Source organism: Cryptomeria japonica, chromosome 10, assembly GCF_030272615.1.
Source record: "Cryptomeria japonica chromosome 10, Sugi_1.0, whole genome shotgun sequence".
Classification (NCBI taxonomy): Eukaryota; Viridiplantae; Streptophyta; class Pinopsida; order Cupressales; family Cupressaceae; genus Cryptomeria; species Cryptomeria japonica.
Window position 1 is genome coordinate 768176698 of NC_081414.1, and position 24310 is coordinate 768201007.

General features: G+C 35.9%; 1 protein-coding gene across 1 annotated transcript in view; it reads right to left on the minus strand.

Annotated features, from left to right (window-relative positions):
- Positions 1–16778, minus strand: part of LOC131026978 (uncharacterized) — a 94390-nt gene extending 77612 nt beyond the window's left edge. The window contains exons 1-3 of the mRNA XM_057956975.2: positions 16266–16778; positions 11305–11404; positions 11056–11191 (exon numbers count right to left, since the gene is read on the minus strand). Coding sequence (XP_057812958.2) covers positions 11056–11191; positions 11305–11404; positions 16266–16674 — 645 coding nt within the window. The 5' untranslated portion in view covers positions 16675–16778. The remainder of the gene's footprint in view (positions 1–11055; positions 11192–11304; positions 11405–16265) is intronic.
- Positions 16779–24310: the final 7532 nt, after the last annotated feature.

The following is a 24310-nucleotide window of genomic DNA, read 5'->3' on the forward strand; positions in this document are numbered from 1 at the left end:
AATGCATTGAATCCTTGGCAAGCACAAAATTCTGCCATACTCCTCAGTTGGGCGCCAAAATGGAAGTCTCATGGAGGACTCACAATTCAGTGGAATTCCTCTTCCCCAGCAAAATTCCGCCCTAAGACATTGAAGGGCGCATGGAAAAATGTTGAAGTTAAGAATTCCTTGCCTTAGGGAGAATTGCGCCTAAGGAAGGTACCAGGGCACCAAAACTTGATGGTCATGGAAAGCTTCAAAATCACAAAATTCCTTACCAGTGCGGAATCATTGCCCAAGTCCAAAGGCAGGTGCCTAAGTCCAGGGATCAAGGATGAATGCTTCAAGATGAGATTTACTTCATCAAGGTCAAAATTCCATGCCCAATCAGCAAGTTGAAGAGAAATTTTTTGAGGCATGGAAATAATGAAATTCCTTCACCAAGCTGGATTCCACGTTCAAGTCAAAGAATGAAGAGAAATTGTCCAAGGCATGAAAATCCAAGGGTCAAGGAAGAATGAAAAGCATAAATCCCCTCGAGAAATTTTTCGAAATTTCCAATTTTAGACACCAAATCTTATTAGAATCCCAAATTTTTTGCAGATTTGGACTCGTGGGATAATTCTCTCTCTCTTGGACTCGTGTCCTAAATTTTAGGAAATTTCCTAAAAAATAGGAGATGTGAAAATTGGTTGAAAAGCACCCTGCAAACATGATGAATTCAAAGAGCACAAAAATTCCTTCCTCAAGGAAGAATTGCACCCAAGAAGAAGAAATTCCAGGAAAGGTGAAAATTTGGCTAAGTGTCGGAAATTCCTTCCTTCAGGACAGAATTCTAGGAAAAGTGAAAAATTGACTAAGTAATTGAAATTTCTTCCTTTAGGACATAATTCTTGGAAATCATGAAAATTGGCTGAGGCATGAAGAATTTCCTTCCTCAAGGTAAGGAACAAATTTCTTTTCAAAGGAGAATTCCTTCACAACATGAATTCCATGTAGGGATGAATTGAAGGTGGAAAAACAATTTCTTGGCAAGGAAGGAATCAAGGATGAATTGAACAAGACCCAGGAAAAGTTTTTAAAAATCCATTCTCGAGCATCAAATCACATCCAAATTTCAAAAAAATTATAGATTTGGATTCGTAGGAGAATTTTCTCTCTCCTGGACCGTGAAACCCTAATTTGGAAATTTTCCTAAAAAAAATAGGAGATGGTGAAAAGTGATGGAAAACCTTCTCCGAACAAGGAAAGTTGAAGAGACTTCAAGAAAATTCTTCCTAAATCAAATTTTCTCTCTCCAACAATTCTAGATGTGCAGGAGAGGATATACGACAACGAGGTCCACTTGCATGGCGAGGATCTATTGAACGCATGGCAATATGGTGGCGCATTCACTGCCAGAATATTTGACCAAATGGCGACCCAGTCATTGCATGTTGAATTTATGGCAAATTCTTTTTGCATGCAGCTGCCGCATGTGGAAATGATGGAGCATTTATGACATAATGGGGTGATTTTTGCATTGATGAATATTCAACGCATGTTGGGCGAATTTGAAAGAGGTGGTGCATTTAATACACAATGGATGCTATTTTGGGTACTTTTGAATTAATTGTATATGGGCATGATGGGTTATTAATTGGAGATTCCCACCTTGTTGCATCTTGAGTGGAGAATCTTTTAGGGAAAACCCTAATTAGGGTTTGCATGTAATCATGGCCTGAGGCCTATATAAAGGTGTGACCCCCCTCATTTGTAAAGGGAGGGAGCTTTGTATGAAATTGTTGCAATAAGTTTTGAGCTAATAACAGTGAAACATTGTTCTCTGATGGTGTCCACTTAAGTTATTTTTTTAAAGCTTGCATGGTTTCACCTTCCTCACTTAGAGTAGAAGTAGTATAGTGCTTTGATTTCAATGGAGAATGTAATGGTGTTTGATGAATTTCCATGGTTCATACTTTTTGCATCTTGCTGATTGTAAGTTAGCCTGAACCCCCTAAATTTGTGCTAAGTTCGATTGTAGATGGTCGTTTGGATTGCGTCGTTTTTGGGTATTCAAATGTACTTTCTTGATTTGAAAATCCTCTAGCATCCCCAAACAATTGCACCAATTCTTGCGGAGTTTTAGTTGATCTTGGCAGAGCAGAGCTTGGTTTATTTGGAATTTGTCCACCAAAGCATTAACTGTTGATATCACTACCCTTAGGAGTAAATTGAGATCCTTCTAAAACCTTTTCCCCTTTATTTCCAGTTCATTTCAGTCTGTTTGAAGCAAAAGCATCATAGAATTGCTATATTTGATGATGAAGTTCCACGCCACAACAAAGAAGTGAAAGAACGATGCAAACGTAAGGCCCCTTGGATTACCAGCAATCACATCAGCCAACTAAGTCACATCTGTAGCATAAAGGAACCTTGGAGTCGATTGTTTGAACTTTCTGCAATCTTAGCATGCAATCATACTTTGATCAAGAGAGAGTGAAGTGACCATTGGTAACTGTTATCACAAAAGCTTGCACCCTTGCTGAGCTATCAACTCAGCAACCTTGTGAAACATGGAAACAACCCCGAAGTGTGGGACCTTGCGCAAGGGGGTTGAATCTCCGGAGAAGGTCGGCTTCCTTCTCTGTCTAGGTGCACATGTTGAACCAACTCAACACTTCAAAGCTAATTCCTAAGCCTACCCTAACAACTTGCAGGGGAAAAGAGAAGAGAGAAATTGCTTGAAACAAGGGAGGTGATGCACCAAGAAGAGATAGTTCCTCTCCCTACCTAAATGACACAAGTAATTAACTTAAACACCCTGAAGATGCACAACTTTCAGTTATATGAGTAACCCCAATGCATAGATGAAGGTTAGAATCCACTAAATGCCAAGAGGGGAGAAGGATTCCCACAAGTCACACTCAGAAAACCAGTTAACACAGCATACATGAAGAGAAAGAGCCACAACATGCACCTATGATGAAGGTAAGAAAGCATACACAACATACATAGGTTGAAAGAAGGCAAGAATAGTGTTCTTCAATTAATCATAAGGTCAAACACCAATCTTACAGTTGCAGAAATGCAAGGATTACAAGTCTTCAAGAGAAGAGGAGAGCATGAGAAAACTCCAGGCAGCAAGGAGAGAACCCTTTACAATGAGGCTTAACAGCCTTATATAGAAAAAATGGTTACAAGAGTGATCATGACCCCTAAATGTCAGTCTGGAAGTGCAGGGAAGTGCATGCACTTGACTTGTACATGCAAGCAACCTAGCCATACCCACAAAGGGAAACCTTGAGAAGGTGGATTGACCAACCTTCCAAAGTCAGGCAAGACAGTCATGACACAAGTCACCAAGCATGGCCCCGTACCTCTCTTGATGGAAATTCTGCCAAAAACATTAAATGCACCCCTGTGGCTCCACAAAAAAGGGCATAAGTCACCAAAACTGTCGGAGAATTTAAAGCCTTGAGTGTCGATCACGCCGTCCAGAAGTGTTGTAAGCCAGAAGCAAGTTTGGAAGACTTCGAAGACCGGACTCTCGAAGTGAGGAATACAAGGGAAGGAGCAAGGAACTTCAGAACCTCGAGGTTCCGGAGCTCCGGGATAGGAGAAAGGAGGGCTAGGAAAGGAACTCCGGAACCTCGCGGTTCCGGAGTTCCGAGATAGAGAGGGAAAGCGCTAGGAAAGGAACTTCGGAACCTCAGGGTTCCGGAGTTCCGAGATAGAGAGGGAAAGGGCAAAGAGAGAAGGGGAACTTCGGAGACCTGGGTCACCGTAGTTGGGGAACTTCGAGGACCAGGGTCACTGTAGTTGGACAAGGAACTTGGGAACCTGGGGGTTCTGGAGTTCCGAGGTAGAAGACTAGGGAACTTCGAAACCTGGGGGTTCTGGAGTTTCGGGATTGAGGAACTAGGAGGGGTTCCGGAGTTCCGAGGTTGAAGACTAGGGAACTTCGGAACCTGGGTATTCTGGTGTTCCGAAGTTCCGAAGTTGAAGACTAGGGAACTTCGGAACCTGGGGGTTCCGGGAGTTCCGGGGAGGAGAACAGAAGAAAAGCTAAGGGAAGGAAGGGAACTTCGGGAACTTGGAGTTCCGAAGCAGGAAAGAAAGAGGCTAAGGCAAAGAAACTTGAAACCTCGGGGTTCCGGAGTTCCAGAGAAGAGAAAGAGAGGGCCAAGGAACTTCCGACAAGGCAACACTTCAAACCATGATTTCACTGCTTTTCTCCTTGATCAACTGGGCAACACTGGTCCATGGAACATATCTCTGATCGGTTCTCACTGATGGACCAAGGGTGTCATAAAATGACAACAGTAACTTTATTCTGTGTTAGACACTGTCATAAAAAACACGTCAACACACAGGAAATCCGAACTCCATCTGGACACGTTGTTTTGGTCATTTATCATCATTTTATCCCCAAAGGAAAAATGCACTTCATCGAGACAACATAAATTTGTCCACATTTCACTTCGTCTCACTTATTTTTCTCTCTAGTGGAGATTCGAACCTCATCTAGACACTTAAATTCACTTAGTCATTTTACCTCCTGGTGGAAAAACGTGGGTCATCGAGACACACTTTCCTTGTACATTTTCACTCTTGAAGTCCTGGTGGAAAAACGACCTCCATCGGGACCACCTTAGTGGAGAATCCAAACGCATCAGGATTTTCCCAAAAAAGTTAAAAACACTTGCAAAGTCAATCCATGAGGGGAAAAACGCACCTCATCGGGACTGAGACCATTTTCATCATAAAATCAACTTGTTTTGCTCAAAAATGAGTGGAAAATCATGCTCCACCGGGATAAAGTCCATTTTCACCTTTGTTGCTTAGTGGAAAAACGTATCCCATCGAGACAACTCAATTTTATGCCTTCATTTCATGGGGGAAAAACGTCTTCCATCGAGATGACGATGATTTTCACACTGTAAAGTCCCAAACTTATCAAATTTTGCCATTTCACTCAGTGGAAATTCTATTTCCATCGAGACTTTTAACATTTTAACTAGATTTAAGGGGTGGAAAACTGGGGTCTATCGAGACTTTGTGCATTTATGACATATTTTACATCCTAGAAGTGAAAAAACAACTATAGGAACTCTTGACGCTCTAGCACAATTCACACCAATTTGCAACATTTAAACACATTTTACGCTCACATTTAGAGAAAGTTGCAGCCTCAACAAATTTAGGATCACCTTGACATTTTAACAATTTCTGAACACTTTGATCCTATTGACTTCAAAACTCAAAATTTAAACATTACTTGCACATTGAAGACCTTTGGGCATGATCATATCAAAAATGAGACTCGAGCATTGAAAGCTCGAAATTGCCACCTGGCTGCCAAAAACCCTAAACTAACAAAAGCAGGAAAGCAAGAAAGAGGGGGTCCTCATTTGCAATGGGGCGATGTGTGAAAAGGTCACAACATGCATGAGGTGGAAGTTGTGGAGGGTGGAACTTCTTGCTCAATTTACTTTCAAAATAACTTCATGCTTATTCATCAAGGCAACTTCATCAGCATTACTCATCATTTCCTTTCAAAAACTCTTCAATCTTTTAGCTTCCACAATCGCAAGTGAGGAATCTTTCCACTATGGCCAAGGTTTTTGGTGTGAAGTTGAAGTGGAAGGGAGATGGCCAAGGTTTTGAGGGCCAAGTGGAAGATTCCTAGGACTAACAGGGGATTTGAGGTGGAAGTGGAAGATGCCTAGGACTGGCTGGGGATTTGAGGTGGAAGTGGAAGATGCCATGATGGCTGGGCTTTTGACCAGCAAGTGGAAGTGAAGATGACTTCTCCAGGTTATTGATCTTATTAATCATTTCACCCTTCATCAAACTTATTCCTTTGCTTGATCGTCATTTTCAATGTGAATGAGCAATGCTGCCTTCAAGCACTTAGCTGACCAATTGACTTCACCTTCAATATGATGTTAACCATCCTTCAATTCGCTCCAAACAAATTTAGCATGCCAAGGAAAATTTCCCCCTAGGCCGTGGACTACGAGGTATGAAGGAAGATTGCTTACTTCTAAGTTCTAACCTGAGGAAATCCACATGCTTGCTAACTTCTAAGTTCATTCTGTCCTGACCTAGAGCTCGCGTTGTGAAGCATCACCCAATGATTACCTTGACCTCAATCTATCACCTAGCTTACACCCATCACTTGAGCACCTAGAGCTGAGAAGAGCTCAAACTAGTCTAGAGGAAGACCTGACTACTCCTAGACTGCCTGACTTGATCACTTCCTGACAATCAAAGGCACTGCATCTCTCACTAGCAAGAGGTTAATAACTAAAGAAACTACTGCTAAGCTAGACGACTAAGCTAAGACAACTACACTGCCAAGCAAAAAGTGGGGGTCCCCATTTGCAATGGGCTGATGTGTGAAAAAATCACAACACATGATTTGCATTGGGTACGTAGCCTTCTTCCTTCTGGTGCATGGATTTTATAGTTGGTTTTAGGATGCCAATACAATTGTTATCTATTTTGTAGAGTGTGGGAATAAGTTATAGCAGAAGGTGTTGCTATTTGGTGTGGTTTAAGAGTAACTGACAAGCAGTTCCATTAATATTCAGCTACAGAACTCTTTATGCAAGTAATAACATCAAGAAATTATACGACAGCAATCTTATTGTGTTGTGGGTCATCACCATTTAACTTGCAACACTGTTGATGTATTTCTAAGATTGTAACAGCAAAATTTCCATCAAAGATCAATTTATATATTACTGGAGTTAAAGTCAAAATTGTGTTAATTGTTGTTCTTTACTTGCAAAGTTTTTGATGATTTGTTTATCATGTTTTTCCAAGCATTACTATTTTTTACTTGAGCAAATACTATCTCAAACTACATATTGAATGATCCCAAACTCAAAACACGCTGAAACATATCAAGAAATCAACAAAAGCATAGTGTTTGATGAAATACTTGCATGCTAGAAATCAGTAATCTTTGCGGATGTTGGGAAAAAAATGGTTTCAATTTGGGGTGGACATTACACCCACATCCATAGCCCCAATTGATTCAATGTAGTAAGACATTCATCCTCTTTCAAACACAACTACTTGGGATTCATATTTAGTAGACATATCATCCTTGTTTGTGGAGTCTCATTTTGCAGATTTTGAGGACATTCATCTCCTCTTTCATGACAACCGCATCATCACTTGTAGCCAATCATCATTGTTTTTGAAGCTTGTTCTACATTAATGTTCACAGGATTCTGGATTGACATCACCTAATTCCATCATGCAGACACTGAGCAGTTTTCAGAGACACGCATTTGGATTCAGATTATTTATTCATCTAGCTTGTGAGAATGACTTCTTCAATCACTCCTAAGGGGAGAAATGTTGTTTGCAGACAGTAGATTATGTTATGTCTTCTGGGTTTCATCATTGGCACAAGAGCTTCTTCTTTCGGGGGGTATTCATATTCGCATCTTCTCTCTCTTATTGAACGGACATTTATTGTACTTATGTGACAAAAGCAGTCCTTGTGGGGTCATATCAAGTCCTCCTTTCCTTCTTTCACTAGTACCCATTTATCTAATTTTCTCCCTTTGAAAAGGGATTTTTTTTCTCATGAGCAATTCTCATTTCCTCTGGTTATTAGAGATGTATTTGTTTGTACAAGGCCTTGTAGCCAAAACCCATCCATGCATTCATCATTAGGTTTTTAGCTTCTCCCTAAGTTGTACTTAAGGGGGGTGTTATAGGTAAATAGGAAAATCACCTAATTAATTATTTAATTAGGTACACTTCTTACTTTATAACACAAGCTATAAACTTAGGAATATTGAGACATGGACCAGCTAGGACTCGAACCTAGGACCTTCCATACGCTGTTGGAGTGCTCTACCACTGAGCTACTGGCCCCTCTTGGACCAGTCCATCGTCGGTTCAGGTGTGACTTATTTCCAACACCAACACCCCCCTTAAGCCACACCTCTCGTGTGCTTGGGGCTCCTAGCCTGGACCTGGCTCTAATACCATATTGAGACATGGACCAGCTAGGACTCGAACCTAGGACCTTCCATACGCTGCTGGAGTGCTCTACCACTGAGCTACTGGCCCCTCTTGGACCAGTCCATCGTCGGTCCAGGTGTGGCTTATTTCCAACACCAACAAGGAATGCTTTTCTATTTTTAAGACATGTTCCTTGTTTTAGTCTCATAGCATAGAGCTAGGACACTAGTCATGATCTGATTTAATCATTGACTAAGGTTTCATCTAGAGTTGTTTTTTGCTTTTCCCTTTAATAAGGAATCATTATTCATCATTGTAATCGTCCAACATCCACAATTCAAATGTTTTTTTGGATCAATTCAATTCTCAAGGTTGTATAGCACAATCAATGGCTTTTATCTCTTCATGTGATAGGCAATTTAGTTGCAGATGATTTCTAGAAGCTATGGGGTTCAAGAATCAACCCCAACAATAATGGCATGGCCCAAGTATAAAATATGTGTAGCCAAACTCACACTAGATTCTTTAGCAAATAAAGCTTGTTGCTCTAGAATCCCAAGGATCAAGTCTAGGTGCCTTAGATGATCCTTCCATGATTTTCTACATATAAAACTATCATCAAAAGATATATATAGATTGTCTCATTTGACCACTAAATACATAATTTTTCACTTGGTGTTGTACTTAATCAGCATAGTCATCTTGTTGCATAAAATTAGAAAATATTTAGCAACACCATGCAAAGAAACTCTACCTATGAGAATGAACTCTACACAATTATTTAATCCACAAAGCAATGCAACACTAACCCTTTAATAAGGAGAACATCATTCACTTTTCTCACAAGCTTCTTTAGTTTCTTCATGCACAAAGAAAACTAGACAATGCAAGACACATGAAACAAATTGAATAACTACGGCAATTCCATCCACTAATCAAGCATAAGGGTAAATATAACAAAGAAATTGATTGCTTGGTATTGAACACACTTAGCATGGATATCTTGTTGCATAACAAAGAACCATTAAGCAACACAATGTGAAGGTCATCTACACACTAATTCAAATCATGATACAACACTATCCCTTACACAAGGATCATAATTACAAGACTCACCGAGTACTCAACAAGAACCATTAAGTAACACAATGTGAAGCTCATCTACACACTAATTCAAATCATGAAACAAAACTATCTCTTACACAAGGATCATAGTTACAAGACTAACCGAGTACTCAACAAACTAAGTTCCAAGCTTAGCCCAGCCAAGACAAGCCAAAGAAGGCCTACAAAGTAAGCTGCAGTCTAGGTGAGTCTCCATTGGACTCACTAGGACTTGGAGTCCCATGAGTCAAACTCAGCAACATAAAAGTTATAACCCATCAAATTCAAAAAAAAGTAAAATAAAAATATGACTTTCCAAACCCTGAAAGCCAAAAAAAAATAGTTTGGGCTTAATTACTACTCTATGTTCTCAACGCTCATGTTTTTTAAGCTTTTGGATTATAGATTCTACTACCTTGGTTAAAAGTGATAAAAAGTATGAAAATTACATCTGCCATGAACATTGCTGCCTAATTCAAGCTTGGTGACAAGGGCTCAACACCTTGACACCACTTTTTATTGCAACAAGGGCACTATCCCCAAAAGTTGTGATTGGCATTGTCCTGCCCCCTAACTCAAATCATATCATTTTGGGATGGGCAAGATGAAAAGTGGCATTTTTTCCCTTTATCTAGCTTTGAATAAAAAAAACATCTTTTTATTTCCTGAGTTTTTCTTGTTTAAATCATAAGTAGTTAAATTACAATTTTCTTTTGGTTTGCCAAGTTAATCCCACCCCAAGTAATGCCTACTGTGGCTCAAAACACTTCAAAGATCTATTTGAGATATGAGCACTGGGCCCCCTGACCCCACAACCCTTAGAGCTTATGATGTTGAGCTGAGTGATACAAGGTCCTCTCTGCCATAGTTCATAATTCCATTTGTGATTTATTTTTTTGATATTGAAATCCATGAGTTTTGTAAATCAAAAGACTTAAATATTTTTATTTATTAATCTTGTTTCCTTCAACACAAATCTACTTTTGTACTCGTTTGTAATATATTTGTGTATGTGATAAAAGTAGCTTGTAACTGATTAGCATTTATGTCTTTACAATTGATTTTGAGAAGACTGCATAGAAAACCTTTAATTCCTTAAAAATCATGTATATTTCATGTTTTTAAATTTGTTGAGTCTGGGTGCTGAATCCAAGTCCAAAATCAGTCTACCAAGTCTGTGTTAGGTGATTGTGGCTAGATTAAACTTGTTAGTCTTCTTGCTTTGATATATCGTGCAACTCTGATCTGTGTTAGGTGATTGTGGCTAGATTCAACTTTTTAGTCTTCTTGCTTTGATATATCGTGCAACTCTGGAGAACTCTGGTTACCAAATGCTTCCCATCGGGTCCTTTTAAGGTAGATGTAATTAAGACATAATTGGATGGACTTAATCCATGACATGTATCGGTTTCCCAACATACTGCAGGGCATATATAGCCTTTGTATACCAATAAATGACATTTTTTATAGAAAATAAAGACAATCGATTTAACTCTTTCAAAATATATATATTTGTGTACATATACAGAATTGTGGGCCTAGGGGATGATGGACTTAAACCCACGACATGTCTTAGTTTCCCAATACATTGGAGGCATATATAGCCCCAGTATACCAATAAAAAACACTTCTAGAAAATAAAATCAATCGATGTAACTCTTTCAATCCAATATATACATATATATATGCTCGAATCTTAATGTATGTCCAACTTCCCTTGCAGATTCTATGTACGTGTAATGCATTAAATGTTCCCTCACATTAATGGATTTGACACAGTAAAATGCATGATACATTGCATGCACTGAATTTATTTCACATGTTAAAATTTCCTCAATTTTTTACAATGTATTAACCAGTAAACTTCATAGCAGTTGCCATCTTCACATGGCTGGAAGTTAGAGGAAGAGAATGGATTCACTCCTCTAGGATATAACATGATCACATTTGTATGCTTTCCAAACTGAAAGCTATATCTTGAAATTTTAAAATCATACTTACAAGAACTCCTTCTCTAACATCCTCCACCAGCATGCGGAACCGAGTGTCGCCATCAGACTTTTTCAATTGACTTCCAATTTCAGTTCTCTTATTTCCTTGCTTTGGAAACAAGATACCAAGCTCCCGCTCCACCTCACTACATGCAAAGAATTTGAGCAATTCACTCATTTTCTCCCACAATTTTCAACATAAAATATATTGATAGTGCAAATAAGAAGATCTAGTTCCCCTGAAAAGCCTTTTATGTACCTGCGAGCTCTTCGAGTTCTCATTGTCCACAATTGATTCTCCCCCTGAGCAAGCACATAAACAGGCTTCGAGTCCTCCCTCCATGGATTTGCCTCCAAAACTACATGAAGGTTTTTTTTTTAAAGAACATATTAGAAATGAGCTATTCTTCCATTCTTTACGGCATGTTAATACTTTGAACTTTATACAATAAAATCAAACTATGATTTGTAGCAATAATTTAATCTATTTATAATAAAAGCTGATAGAACTGAGCTGTAACCCTACTAATTAAGGTTGACTCACCCTAAACTTAACATTCTGTTTGGTAAAGTGATAGTTTAGACGACTAACCTGAAAAACTCAATTCTAATGGATAAACTATACAATGAATCTTTTCAAAAACCCCTAAATTATACAAATCTTATTAAGTACTTGGGCAATTTAGTATTACCAAGGAACCTGATTACATTAAGCTACCTCAAGACATGTTCAAAAGTACCATTTTGATAATGAAAAGTATCATCAAAGGCATAACCTTCAATGATCACCCAAGACTTGTATTTATATTCACTTGTTTTGGTATTAAAATATCATTACTCTGCTGCAATTTGTAGCTGTTTATTGCATACATAGCTAAGTTGTGCATAAGGGTATATTGTGCTGTTATATCTGATCATGCGCTTTCCATTTAGGATGTAAATGGACACTTTAGGCCTTGTGCATTTTTGCACAGATGAAACCTGACATGGCAGCAAAGGAAAGTTGGTGTCATTAGTTGCAAACAGCAGTTTTGATTGTCAAGGCAGAAATGATACACCTAAAAATAGGCAAACAACCAAGCAGAAGGTAAGGGGCATGAGAGAATCCATAAGGTTGGGGAAAAAGAACATTCGACTGATATCAATATCAATCAAATTATTGCATTACAAGAAGAAATTGATTCAATATCAACACATATTGGACAATTAAAATATTTCAGGCTAAATTGAGCTTGGGGAGGAATTGACATCACTGCCAATTCCAATGGTTGAAATTCTATGCTGAGGTCAAACTAAGTCAAACTCACCAATAGAGTCTTGAGGTGTAATAGTTGATTTAATCTTCAATTAGACAATTCATATTTAATACTAAATTCATTAGATTTGGAAAGATGAGATGCAATATTAGCCGTAATACTCGCTTTTGGATAGAATGGTGGGAAATTTTCAATGAGGCAAAAAGCGAGCATGGAACAAGAACAAGTACAGATTGTAGATTGAACTTTTGATCAGAAGATCAGTGCTATCGATTTCTGACATCTTGGAATGTCCGAATTTAAAGATCAATAGTTGTTACATTATTTCGCTTATTGACAGCAAAATTATTTAGATATTTAATGCTTTTAAAAATCAACATTATGGATAGAAATAATTGTACAATGAGGATTTATCCTTGGTTGAATAAAGAATTAGCATTTCAGAAAGGTCAAATTAATGCCCTCATTTTTCAGTAACATCAAACAATCAGCACTCTCTAGTTAAGGCTTTTGAGATTCATATTAGTGAGAAAGCACAAACCATTCAATTGGTTTAAGATCACAAATAGGATAGATTTTTGAGCTCAGTCTTCAGAAAAACATCAATTTATAAAGCCACAATTGGATGCCCCTTGACCCTGCAATTGATGTTTGAAATTTCGTGTCCATGAGTCAAGTAAACTGAATTCATACTCTTGGCAACATCAAGTGTAAAACCACTCCTCTTCTAAAAGACCACAATGATCATAAAAGTTGTAAAGCTTTTTTCCATATATCCATGTGAATATTGCCCCCTACTCTTATTTCAAAAACTGTTTGAATGCTATCTCCATCAATAAAACCTTTAGAACATTGCAACATACTAATAAACCATAATAGAACATACCTCAATTATATATATGACTCGAGAACAAATTTTGCCTTTGATTTACCATACTTTTTATGATATCAATTTTTTCTCCAGAACTTAACTTGAAAAATGACCTGTGGGGACAGACCAATCCTTAAAAGGACCATGGACTGAACATTACCAGAATAATTCACACTGAATCTTTCAGAAAAAGACTATGAACAAGAATGAACGCATATGATCTATGCTAATGAAAAGATTTGGTGGGTATTGTCCTAGACTAGTTAATAACAGGCAGCAAGGGAGTCCATCCAATTCAAATCAGTGTGAAACCTCTAAGCATAAGGGCAAAGGAAATCAGAAAGGCAAAAAGAAACCTACCACCATCCACAAGTGTAAGGACTCTAGAATCCCTGCAAGTTGCAATGTAGATGGGAAAACTAGAGAAAATTTCCGGTACCTGTAATGTCCTATTTTAAAATTCCTCATTTTTCCTAAAATAAATAGCCCTAACTCACAATAATGACTGCATAATTAATTATAAATATAAATTTATTCTAAAGATTAAAAAAGTATGGATTTAAAGCTTATAATCTATCTCTAAAAATATAAAACTTATCCTTTAGCCTCTGCTGTAATTCTTCTTTCAAATTTGCAACTGTCTCCCTTTGTATAAAGTCTTTGAAATGTTTCTAGTTTCTGCCCAAGTTAGGGCTTTTCATCCACTAACTTGACAAAAGAAATTAAGGATTTCCGTACTTAAATTTCAATCCTGGAGTGGTTTCCTTCTCAGGCTGTTAGAATATTGATTCATACTCCACAAGGAGTGATAAATAAATATAAAATGTATTCTTCCAGTGATAGCATTTTCATTTGCTTGGTCTTCTTCAAATAACCCTTTTCCCTCAAGAGTCACAACTATTTGCATTTCTCTTACTAATTATAATTCCCCATTATTATTTTACTTAATTCTTCCTTAAAGAAATCGTATGATTAAATTTTTCTATTTAGTATTTTAATTTTTTTTTAATCTTCTTCATATGTCTTTATGTGAATAAGATTTCTTGGGGTTAATCTTATTTTAGTTTCAAGGAGGGGAGATTACAGTACCTTCCCACCAAGCAAAGAAGCTCATAAATGAGAGCAAGAAATTATAAAGCTACTCATGAAGTCTAAGAAAGAAGCTATATCAGAAAGAAACTTCACAAGCAAGTTGCAACAAGAAACAAAATCAAAAAAAGGAATAGCTTATCCAAAAATTAAACTAGGTATTTCAAGAGCAACGAGACTTGCCACCAAGAGGAATCCATTGCCCAACATTTAGTTATATGGCCAATCCGTTTTGGAATCCAATGAGATAAAGATGCAACTCCAAGACTCCCAGAAGAAGGTGTGATCTTCATGCAGTTTGCCAACTGTGGTGGTGCAAAATAAGTATAAAACATGGAGGATATGTATCAACTATAAGAATTTGAACAACATCACTAACCAAAATATGTGTACAATTGTCCAAGGATTGCTGACTTTTTGACCAATTGCAATTTGCCAAGTAGTTCGAAAAGTTGGACTTGAAATCAACTTACCATATAGTTTGTGTAAAGACAAGTGGAAGAACACATTCAAAACAAAATAAGGATTGTATGATTGTTTTTTTTTTCCAGTTGGACTTGCAGTGTGCATTCACAACATTCATGAGTGTGATATGTTATATCTTTCAGCCATTCATGGATTCTTGTGTAATAGCATTTAAGGATGGCATCCTAGTTGTGGCAATACATGGGAAAAGACATCCACCATTATTCATACTATTATGCACGTTAGATTTTTCATGTTTTGAAACAGTTCAGTGTCCATTGATATAGAAGACTACAGAAGAATTCCTATAATAATATGGGCCCACGTTTAAGGACCATTTATCCATCTTCTATCCCTAAAAAAATTCATAAAAGACCCCTCAGCATTCATTGTTAGATCACCTCCAGAATAGAGGTCCATGAACAAAGCTATCTCCTACCAACAGTTATTCCACTGAACTTGCATATAAGGTGTAGGAATTCTCATATAAAATTAAAATATGTTGTACAAATGATCAATTACTAGGTTACACTCAGAATCTGGCAAACATATTCTTCTCGATTTAGTTTGCTTGTGTTAGAAATCACACTCATTTTCCTGTAAAAGGTAGACTTTCCTGGACCAACAGGCCACTAAAGTAGAAAACCGGTTGTCTAGAACATGGTTTCTAAGACAAACTTGTCACATTTCTTTCCAAAAACTTAGGTATAAGTGTTAGTTGACTTATCCGTAATAGGAACAACTTGCCCATGGCTTCCTTTAATGTCTAGTGGGTGTTATAATCTACCTAATAAAAAAATTAAAATGGGAATATATTTATGAGAAACTTGGATGAATATTTCATAAAATTCTCCGAGCAAGTTAATGATACGTTCTTGCACCATTTAAGATCAAACAATTACATTACTTTATTATTAATCTTCCATTCTTAAAATTAGATTTTGGGTATTTTTGTAGGTTGGACGCAAGGAGGCCTGTAGATATTTTTAATTATTTGGCCAATGTGCATAGCATTGACATTATATATGAAAACAATAATAATATTGGTCATAAGCTTATCATGTATGATGAGTTCATGTCGAAAATCATCCAAGTTTTTATACAGAAGAAACCAATTTCTGAATGACAATTAAAACCAGGTTAACTATCACATCCAATTATAGGTGTTGCGAGTGTTTAAACCAAGTAAAACACCGCATCTAGTTATGGGTACGGCATCCACTGAACAAGGACAGAAACAAATCTTGGATAGACAAATATTGTATTTCAATCCAGTTAACTCCCATATCCAATTCTGAATGTAACATAGCCAACACGCAAGGGCAGATATATAGCGTTTTAATTGGCAAACTGCTAAATGCAATTATGGGTATTACATGGAAGCAAGCTGCAAGTCTTGGATTATCAAACATTGAGAGTTTAATGTGAATGAATTGGTAAATCCAGTATAAGGGCAAAATCCAAGATGAATCTGATTGACAAGGTACCCACTAAAATAAATGCTGTAAAGGAATTACCCAATTAAATAAAAAGTCGTACCGTCATAGCTGCTAGACTCTATACTCTGTTTTAACTGCCTGCGTATGTCATATGCTCTAGAAGACACCCTCTTCACAAATTTATCAGAAGTCTCTGGAATTTGGTCGTCCATGTGAATAGCCTCGTCCATAGCATCATCCGAGCCATCCTCTTTGCTATTGCTAGTTCCATTCCCACCAACTTCACACTGCTGCTGCTTCTTTCTTTTATAGGGTTTCAGAACCCATGAGGGCAAATTCCAGTAGGATATTCTGAGAGCATTATTCGCATTAATTATGGTATTACATTGATAAATTGGAATTTTTCTCGTTCCTCCTCCCTGCGATAATATTAATTTTTTGGGACAGAATTGGAAGTTATTATTCGGGATGAATTTGTTGGTCGGTGAATTAAGGAATATTACACCCATTGCCTCACTAGTACTAGTAGCGGAGGCTTTGATTCGGTAGGCATTGGAAGAGGAAATAGTCGAACGAATTACCAAACTCTTAAACCAGTATGTGACTTTTGCTAACGCGAGTGAAAATAGTGGAATTTTATAACCAGTTTTGCCACGTAAACATTAGAAAGCATGTGGTCGTGGGGATTACTAGACTTGCGGAATAATATTTGTTTTTTATTTTTTTAATCACCACTGCCCACCCATCATAACATTGTTGTTGTCAACCAATGGGACATTCTTGTATGATATAGGAAAGTAATGTTTGGGAATTGAGTATATGTATATAATGATAAAAATATGATTTGGTGAAAAAAATAAATAAGGTTGGATTATAAATTTAAAAAAAAATTATAGTTTAAAAAAGAATTATAAAGAAAAGAAGAAAAATAGTTTGAATCGTAATGTAGAACAATCTCAAAGACGTAGCAACAAAAGTTAACAGATTATAGAGTGTAGTCCTCAACATTTGAATAAACTTTGTAGTTGTTTAGAACAACGAATATCTATTTGGTAGAGTTGTATAAACTTTGTAGTTGTGTGGAGCAATGAATATCTCTTTGGTAGAGCTTTAAAAATTATATAAAGTTAGATTTGTTTTGCTATTTTTTTATTTTATTTTTTATACAAATATTTTAATACATTTAGTTTTCTCTATTTATTTACATAGTTTTATACATTTGTCTTATCATACTACTTGTCACACTTATATATGCACCTACTTCTAGTGAATCATTTGTCACTTAGATTTTACTTCTTTTACTTCTATCTTGGACCGTAAACTTCTCCATTTTCAATTTCAAATTTCAAATTTTGACAAATTGGCCCCCCTTCAGCCCTCTATTTTGATTCAACTATCTACATGTTTGGTGTGACTTAATGTTATGTACCAACATCTAGAGACCTTTAACATATTCATTCTAGTTATTATATGTTATAGTATTCATCTCCAAATAAAGCATCATATAGCATTTGAGTAATTAATAGTGACACATATAGTGCCCCTAGCATGTGTCATGCATGCACTTTTGATGTTGATGTTAGTTTTGTATCAGGGATTTTGATAATGTGTTATGGGATATGTGTATTGTGTTTTTTTATACCAAACTTGTTCATGTGGCCTTGCATGCCTCTTTAGGTGTTATGATTATGTACTTTGGATATTTGTGTTATGATTTTATAGATTTTTATCTCTAGATGTGATGTTTTAGATTACCATTGATGTAATTTCTAGTGAGATATTATAACAACATTAAAAAATATCATGTATTATGAGATGTATGCATCATGATTTTATACATTTGGACTAAAATGGTGTTTCAAATCCACCACTCTTTACTATAATATGTAATTATGATAAGTTCTATTGAGCTCAATATTGTGATTGTTATTCTACATCTAAATATCTAAACAATGCAAGTGTTAGAAGATTTTCATAACATTGGTGGATATCTATGTTATGGTTTGGTTACTTTGTATTGGATGAGTATGACTAATATTTCATTATGTAGTGTGGGTTATTCCCTAATGATGATGAAATCATTGGCAATTGGTTTGGGTTAAATATGGTATGATTTATGTGTCTCTCTTTCTCACTCAAAGTGGGCCATGAGATGTATCATATGCAACCATGTAAGCCTTGATCTATATCAAATAATTACAAAGCCTAGAATCACATGTAAACCGATAAATATGTTGAAGTGTTTACCCAATATTTATGTTTTATATCATTTAATTATTTTATGTATAATTTTTGTATTCTTGCTATTTATTTTATTTAACTAATTTTATTAAAATTGTGGGAAAGCTCGTATAGAGCATTAGAAATTGAGGAAAGGGGACTCTTCATTTGTTGTGTTTTAGTTTTGGCTTCTCCTCTTCTTCTTTTTTGTATTTGAAGGCATTTAGGAGCTACATTTTGAAAAAGGTTTTAGGAGGTGGAATCCTTGCATGTTGGAATAAGATTTTGAAGGAACTTCTTGTATGTATTTGTGGAAGGAGCTTCTCTTTGGATAGTAACTTTATTCTTGATTGTGATGCTTTTGGTGGGAGGTAAGGGTTTCAATCTCCATATTGTGTTTAAAATATTCTTGATTTTATGTCAAGCTCACCTAAAGTGATGCATTAGGCATCTTTATAAGAATTGTCACTTAAATAAAGAGTTTCACCTATCACTATGGCTCACCAAGAATGCCATTAATGAGCTTAAATTGAATGCAATAAAATGAAAAGAAATATTTAAATACTTCTTAACACCTATGAGCCCGTGCCAGGTCTACAAGATCTTCATAGGTTAGACAACACCATTATTTGTATTTTTTGGACATCTTATCAATAAATCCTAATTTTTCAAGTTGGGTAGTTGCTTTCACCTATTGAATGTGGATATTCAAGGACAAACCTCCTCTAGCTTCTTATTTCAAAGATTACATTTATGTTAAAGATTAAGTATTGATGCATTTGTATTGTATTCCAATATTTTGTTAAATGTGAAACCGATAGAAATTCACTCGAATATATTGTTGACCTTTCATGTTTTTTGTGTACAAACTCATTTTATGTGTTATGGATGTTTTAGATCGAATACATTTCACATGAATATTGGTCATTGGTTTTATAAATATTAATATTTTATATGAATATTTAGTTAAGGGTCATTACAATATCTCAGCTAGGATTTTATTTTTGTGGCATCTTAGGTCTCGACCTTGGTAGATACTGTAAGAATTGTGTTTTATGTTTAACACCATGGCACAAAATAGACCTTTATGAAAAATATGTGGCTTGTTATTCAAAATGTTACATTTTATGTGGTAGTAGAGACATGATCATTTAAAGTATGTGAAACTAATTTAGGTGGCTAACAAGTAGTTTCACTTAGCAATACATTAATTTTCTCAATTTTTGTGAGATTTTCTTGAAGCATCCCTCAACAAATACAAATTGTCTCCACATTTTTATCTATAAACTTTTGAAGATAGCAAAACCCTAACAATTTTTTCATTAAAAATTATTAAATTTCATATCCATAAATCTTTCTAAAAAATATTATGTTTTAAAAGGTTTTGAAACCAATACATTTGTTTACCACTTTCAAGTAAAGTGATGAATTCATGTAGATTTTTTTTCATTGCAAGCAAAAAATGTAGGATGCTACATAAGATATATATTTCATTTGCATAGAAATATATAAATCATTTTTCGACAAATAAACTTCTCAGTTGACCCCATTCTCATTTTAATAGGCATTATTTTGTGGTATAACCTACAAAAGTTCTTGTGGGACAACCTACAAAAGTTTTTGTAGTTTAAGTCTATTTATAGTTCGAAAAAACTTTTTTGCTCATGTGTGGTGGATTTCAATGTGTACTTTCTACCTAATTATATATGAGCCATACAATTATTCCTACAAATATTTGAAAGCCATTATACATTTATTTTCTTTGTCTAGGTGCTAAAATAATAGTGAGGTTTAACTTGTTCATTTATTGTCATATTTTGTCAATGATATATTATTATGGATGAAATATGTTGAAAACGAATGATTATAAATGGAAAACTTACAAAATATCTTGCATGGATTTTATTTTATAAGAACAAATAAAGGGAAAAAGTTCCAATGGTTATATTATCTAAGGTGGTCAAATGTGGTATGTTTTTGAAAGAATGCAAGAAAGATTACAATAAAATAACAATCAATTAACAATCAAGTAGAGAGCATCCTAACATCACAACATATAACTAATAAATTATTGCCACAATAGAAAACAAGTATGATATCCTGACAAAAACCACAGAACTAACATATTCAGTCAATATAGCACAAGATTAACAACAAAAGACACTTTCAACCATAGCATAGATACTTAATTCTTGCAACCAACCTAGAAAGTTTACAAACATTGTAAAATCTTAGTGTGATGAATATAACAGTTATGACAATGAATATTCTTGAATAACAACAATGGAACAATCATATTCCAAGAATACTCAACTGAAGAAAGAGCAATTAACTTTGTAGTAGCGACCTTAGACCTTGAGAGATACATCAAATCCACTTGATGTTTGGTTTGTTGAATTGAAATTTCATCTTTAGATTCTTCCCTTGTATCACAAAAGGTCATCATATTTTGAATTTTAGCATTTGTTGAAGTTGTTTTGCACATAAAATATCATGTTGGCAAAGCTAAAGCAACTGAAACTTGATCCTATCTAAGTGATTTTTTATCTTAATTTTCCCTTCGGCTCCTCCATACAATTGAGAATGCAAAGACACGGGTTGGAATATGATGTCATAGTAAAATCTTAGCATTTCACTTTCTTGATGAATATCATGGTTTGAAAACATGGCCATACATCTTCTTTTCCAAATATTAATTAAAATAATATGCCTCAAAGAATTAGAAAAAATGTTCCTCTAAAGATTTCAACCCAAAAGAGCCTCTTTCCAACATAAATCCTGATAATGGAGAGTGGGAGAGCGGGAGTGGGAGCGGGAGGGGTTTCCTGCGAAGGAGTTGCTGAAGATGGGGAAGATGGTGTTGCGGATGAGGATGATTTCCTCCCTCTCCTCCTTTCACCTTCCATGTCGTCTAATGGGGCTCTTCGTGGCTCTTCTTTGCTGGATTGGTGGGTGGAGGAGTTTGGTTCAGAGGAAGGAGTGGAGGTTGCGGCAGCGATGGAGGTGTTTTGGCAAGGGTTTTTTGTGGCCTATGTTTTTGGTCATCGGGGGTGTGCGGTGGTTCCTGTCAATGGCCTTTTTTCTGCTCTTTCTTTGGTGGGGGGTGTTCTCCTGCCTGTGTCTGGGATGGTGTTTGGGCAGATCTGGGACCTTAGCGGATCTCTTGTGGAGAGGCTCTTTGTGTTCTCTCATTTCCTTTGTGCTGAGGATTTGTTGTTGTTCAGGCCTTTGGCGCTTTGGTTCTTCGAAGGAGCTTCCTTTTTTGGTTCTTCTTTGTTAGGCTACTCTCCTATGGAGGTGGAGAGTTGTCTTTGGTGTGAACCTTTGAGAGGGGTTTCTTGGCTCTTGCTCTTTTCCCCTCCTTGTCTGTTAGAGGTGACCATATTTCCTATGGAGGTGGACATTTGGTGGAGGGGAAAGGGTTGGTTTCTGCTTGCTACTGGAGAGTGTTGGTTGTTGTCTTTTTGCTTCAATCTTCATCCTATAGAGGTGGAGCTCTTTCCTATTGAGGTGGAGAGATAGAATGTTGGGGATTTTCGAATTTTGGTGCTCCTCTTGCTATTGGTTATGGATGTATGTTTCTTCTCTCATGGGAGTCTCCTTGGGTGGGTTTGGAAGTTCTTTTTTCCAGACTTCCAGCTTGTCTCCTAGACTGGTTCCTTTTTGTTGTTTCTTGGTTTGGCCTCCTTCCTTCTGGTTTTTGGGGTTTTTGTTCCCCCTATTTCTAGTTGTGGGTTCCTGGTTTATCCTATAGGCAGGTCGGTAGCTAATAATTTTAAAGGGCATAGTCTATCTTTCTGTTGTCTTTGTTTTGGGGATAATCCTATGTTTGGAGTTCTGAGCCATCATTTAAGGTTGAGGGTGCCTGGAAAAACCCCTGGTTGTTGGTTTTGGGTTCCATTTTAAAACCCAGTTTGAAGGTTGAGGGAGCCTTTCAAAACCCCTACTGGCCAGATTCAAATCGTATGAATATCTGTTGTAATTTGGTGTTATTATTGAAGGTTAGGGGTACCTTTCAAAACCTCGATAGTTGGCTAAGGGTGCTTGTTATACCCTCGATTATTACTGTTTTGTGTTATAGTTTGGAGCTGTAGCTTTGTTGGGTGTGGCATGTCTATGCTGGTTGTTGCTGGTTTTAGTCATCTTTGCTAGATTTTGGCTGCGGTTTTTCATTGTTTATTTCTTTTAGCAGTCTGCTTTGTTGGGTTCTAGATCCCGGTAAAATCTATTGGGTTTCGGGTCCCTCCAAAACCTGTTGTATGGGGTTTCGGGTCCCCTCAAAACCTGTTTTTCCCCTAATCAAAAACATAAATCCTGATAAAAAATGGCAAAAACATATCTAAAGATAACATTCGACTTTCTTTTGGTCCATGAGTAGTCTCAAAATATTTTAACCCCATCCCTCATATTAATTAATCTGACCACCTTCTTAAATAAATATTTAATATTTATTTTAACCCCATCCCTCCTATTAATTAAACCCTATTTAATTAATTTCTTCATTTTCATCTATTTGATTAAATAAATTATTTAATTTATTTAATTAAATTCACCTAAACCTTTTCTAGCCTTTAATTAAATAAATCACTTTATTTAATTAATTCCCCTTTCTTCCTTTTAATTAAATTTAATCAACCCTTGCATATAAATAAATCTAATTAATGAATAAAAATCCCCCCACTTGTATTTATGCAAGTTGCATCTATTTTGGTTGAAATAAAGATTTTATTTTAATTAAAATCCTAAATCCCCCCACTTGCATTTTCCTACATCTCCCACTTGCCTCCTTAGCCTCTTTTATAGCCTTCTAGATTCTTCTAAACTATCTTAATTAGCTTTAATCCCTCTAAACATGTCCTTTCCCTAAGTTTGAGGAGGTTGTTATCATGCTTAAAAATCATTAATGCAGAAATAGGAAATAAGGACGAATCACCAAATCCTTAACTATCAAAGCAATTTCAAACATAAACCAATAGAAATTAACATAAGATAAGAATAAATTCAAATAAATGAAACTCCCTCATCCATTGTGTGGTTGATGGCTCTCAGGTATTGCACCAATTTCCTGCATACAAGTGTTTTGAAGACTGATTCTTTTTTATTCTCAAAATCTAGATTGAAATGAGAAAATGATGTCGAATTTATAGATTTTCAACACAGAGGAGGTGAGAAATAGAACTCAAGTCTTGATTGATAGTAAACTAAGATTGATTGATCAGTGGACTAGTCATGATTGATTTGTTAACAAAATTGATTGGAGAGTGAACTCAATTGATTGACCAATAGACTGAATAGACTAGCTAGTTGACTAGATTGATTGATTAGAAGACTGGATTGATTGGAGAGATAAGTGGATTGATTGACCAGTAGACTGAATAGATGGATTAGTCAGAAAAAGGTGATTGAGAGTTAAAAAGGATGATTGATGAGTTAACTGGGTTAACTAATTAGACAACTAATTTGATCAATCAGTTTCGATTTTAGCATGTGTTGTATGAATTTAAATTTGGTCATTCAAATGCTGAAATGCACATGAAATTAATTGAAACTCAAATTTGGGGAAAATGTGAATTTGGTGATTTGGAATTAGATGAAATTAATTGAAATTCGAATTTGGGGAAATATGAATTTAAGAGAAATAAAATTAATTGGAATTATAATTTGGGGAATTGGAAGGATAATTAATTAATTTAAATTATTTACATTAAATTATTTAAACTTAGGAGATTGAATTAATTAAATGATAAAGATTATTTAACTAAGGAAAAGATCATAATTAATTAAATAATTGATGTTTAATTAATAATTGAGATATGGTTAACTGATTAAAATGATTTGAGAATGGAAATAGAATAATTAGAAGTATTGAAGGGCGATGATTAGAAGAAATAGTTAGTTTAATCAAATAATTAAAGAATTACTTAA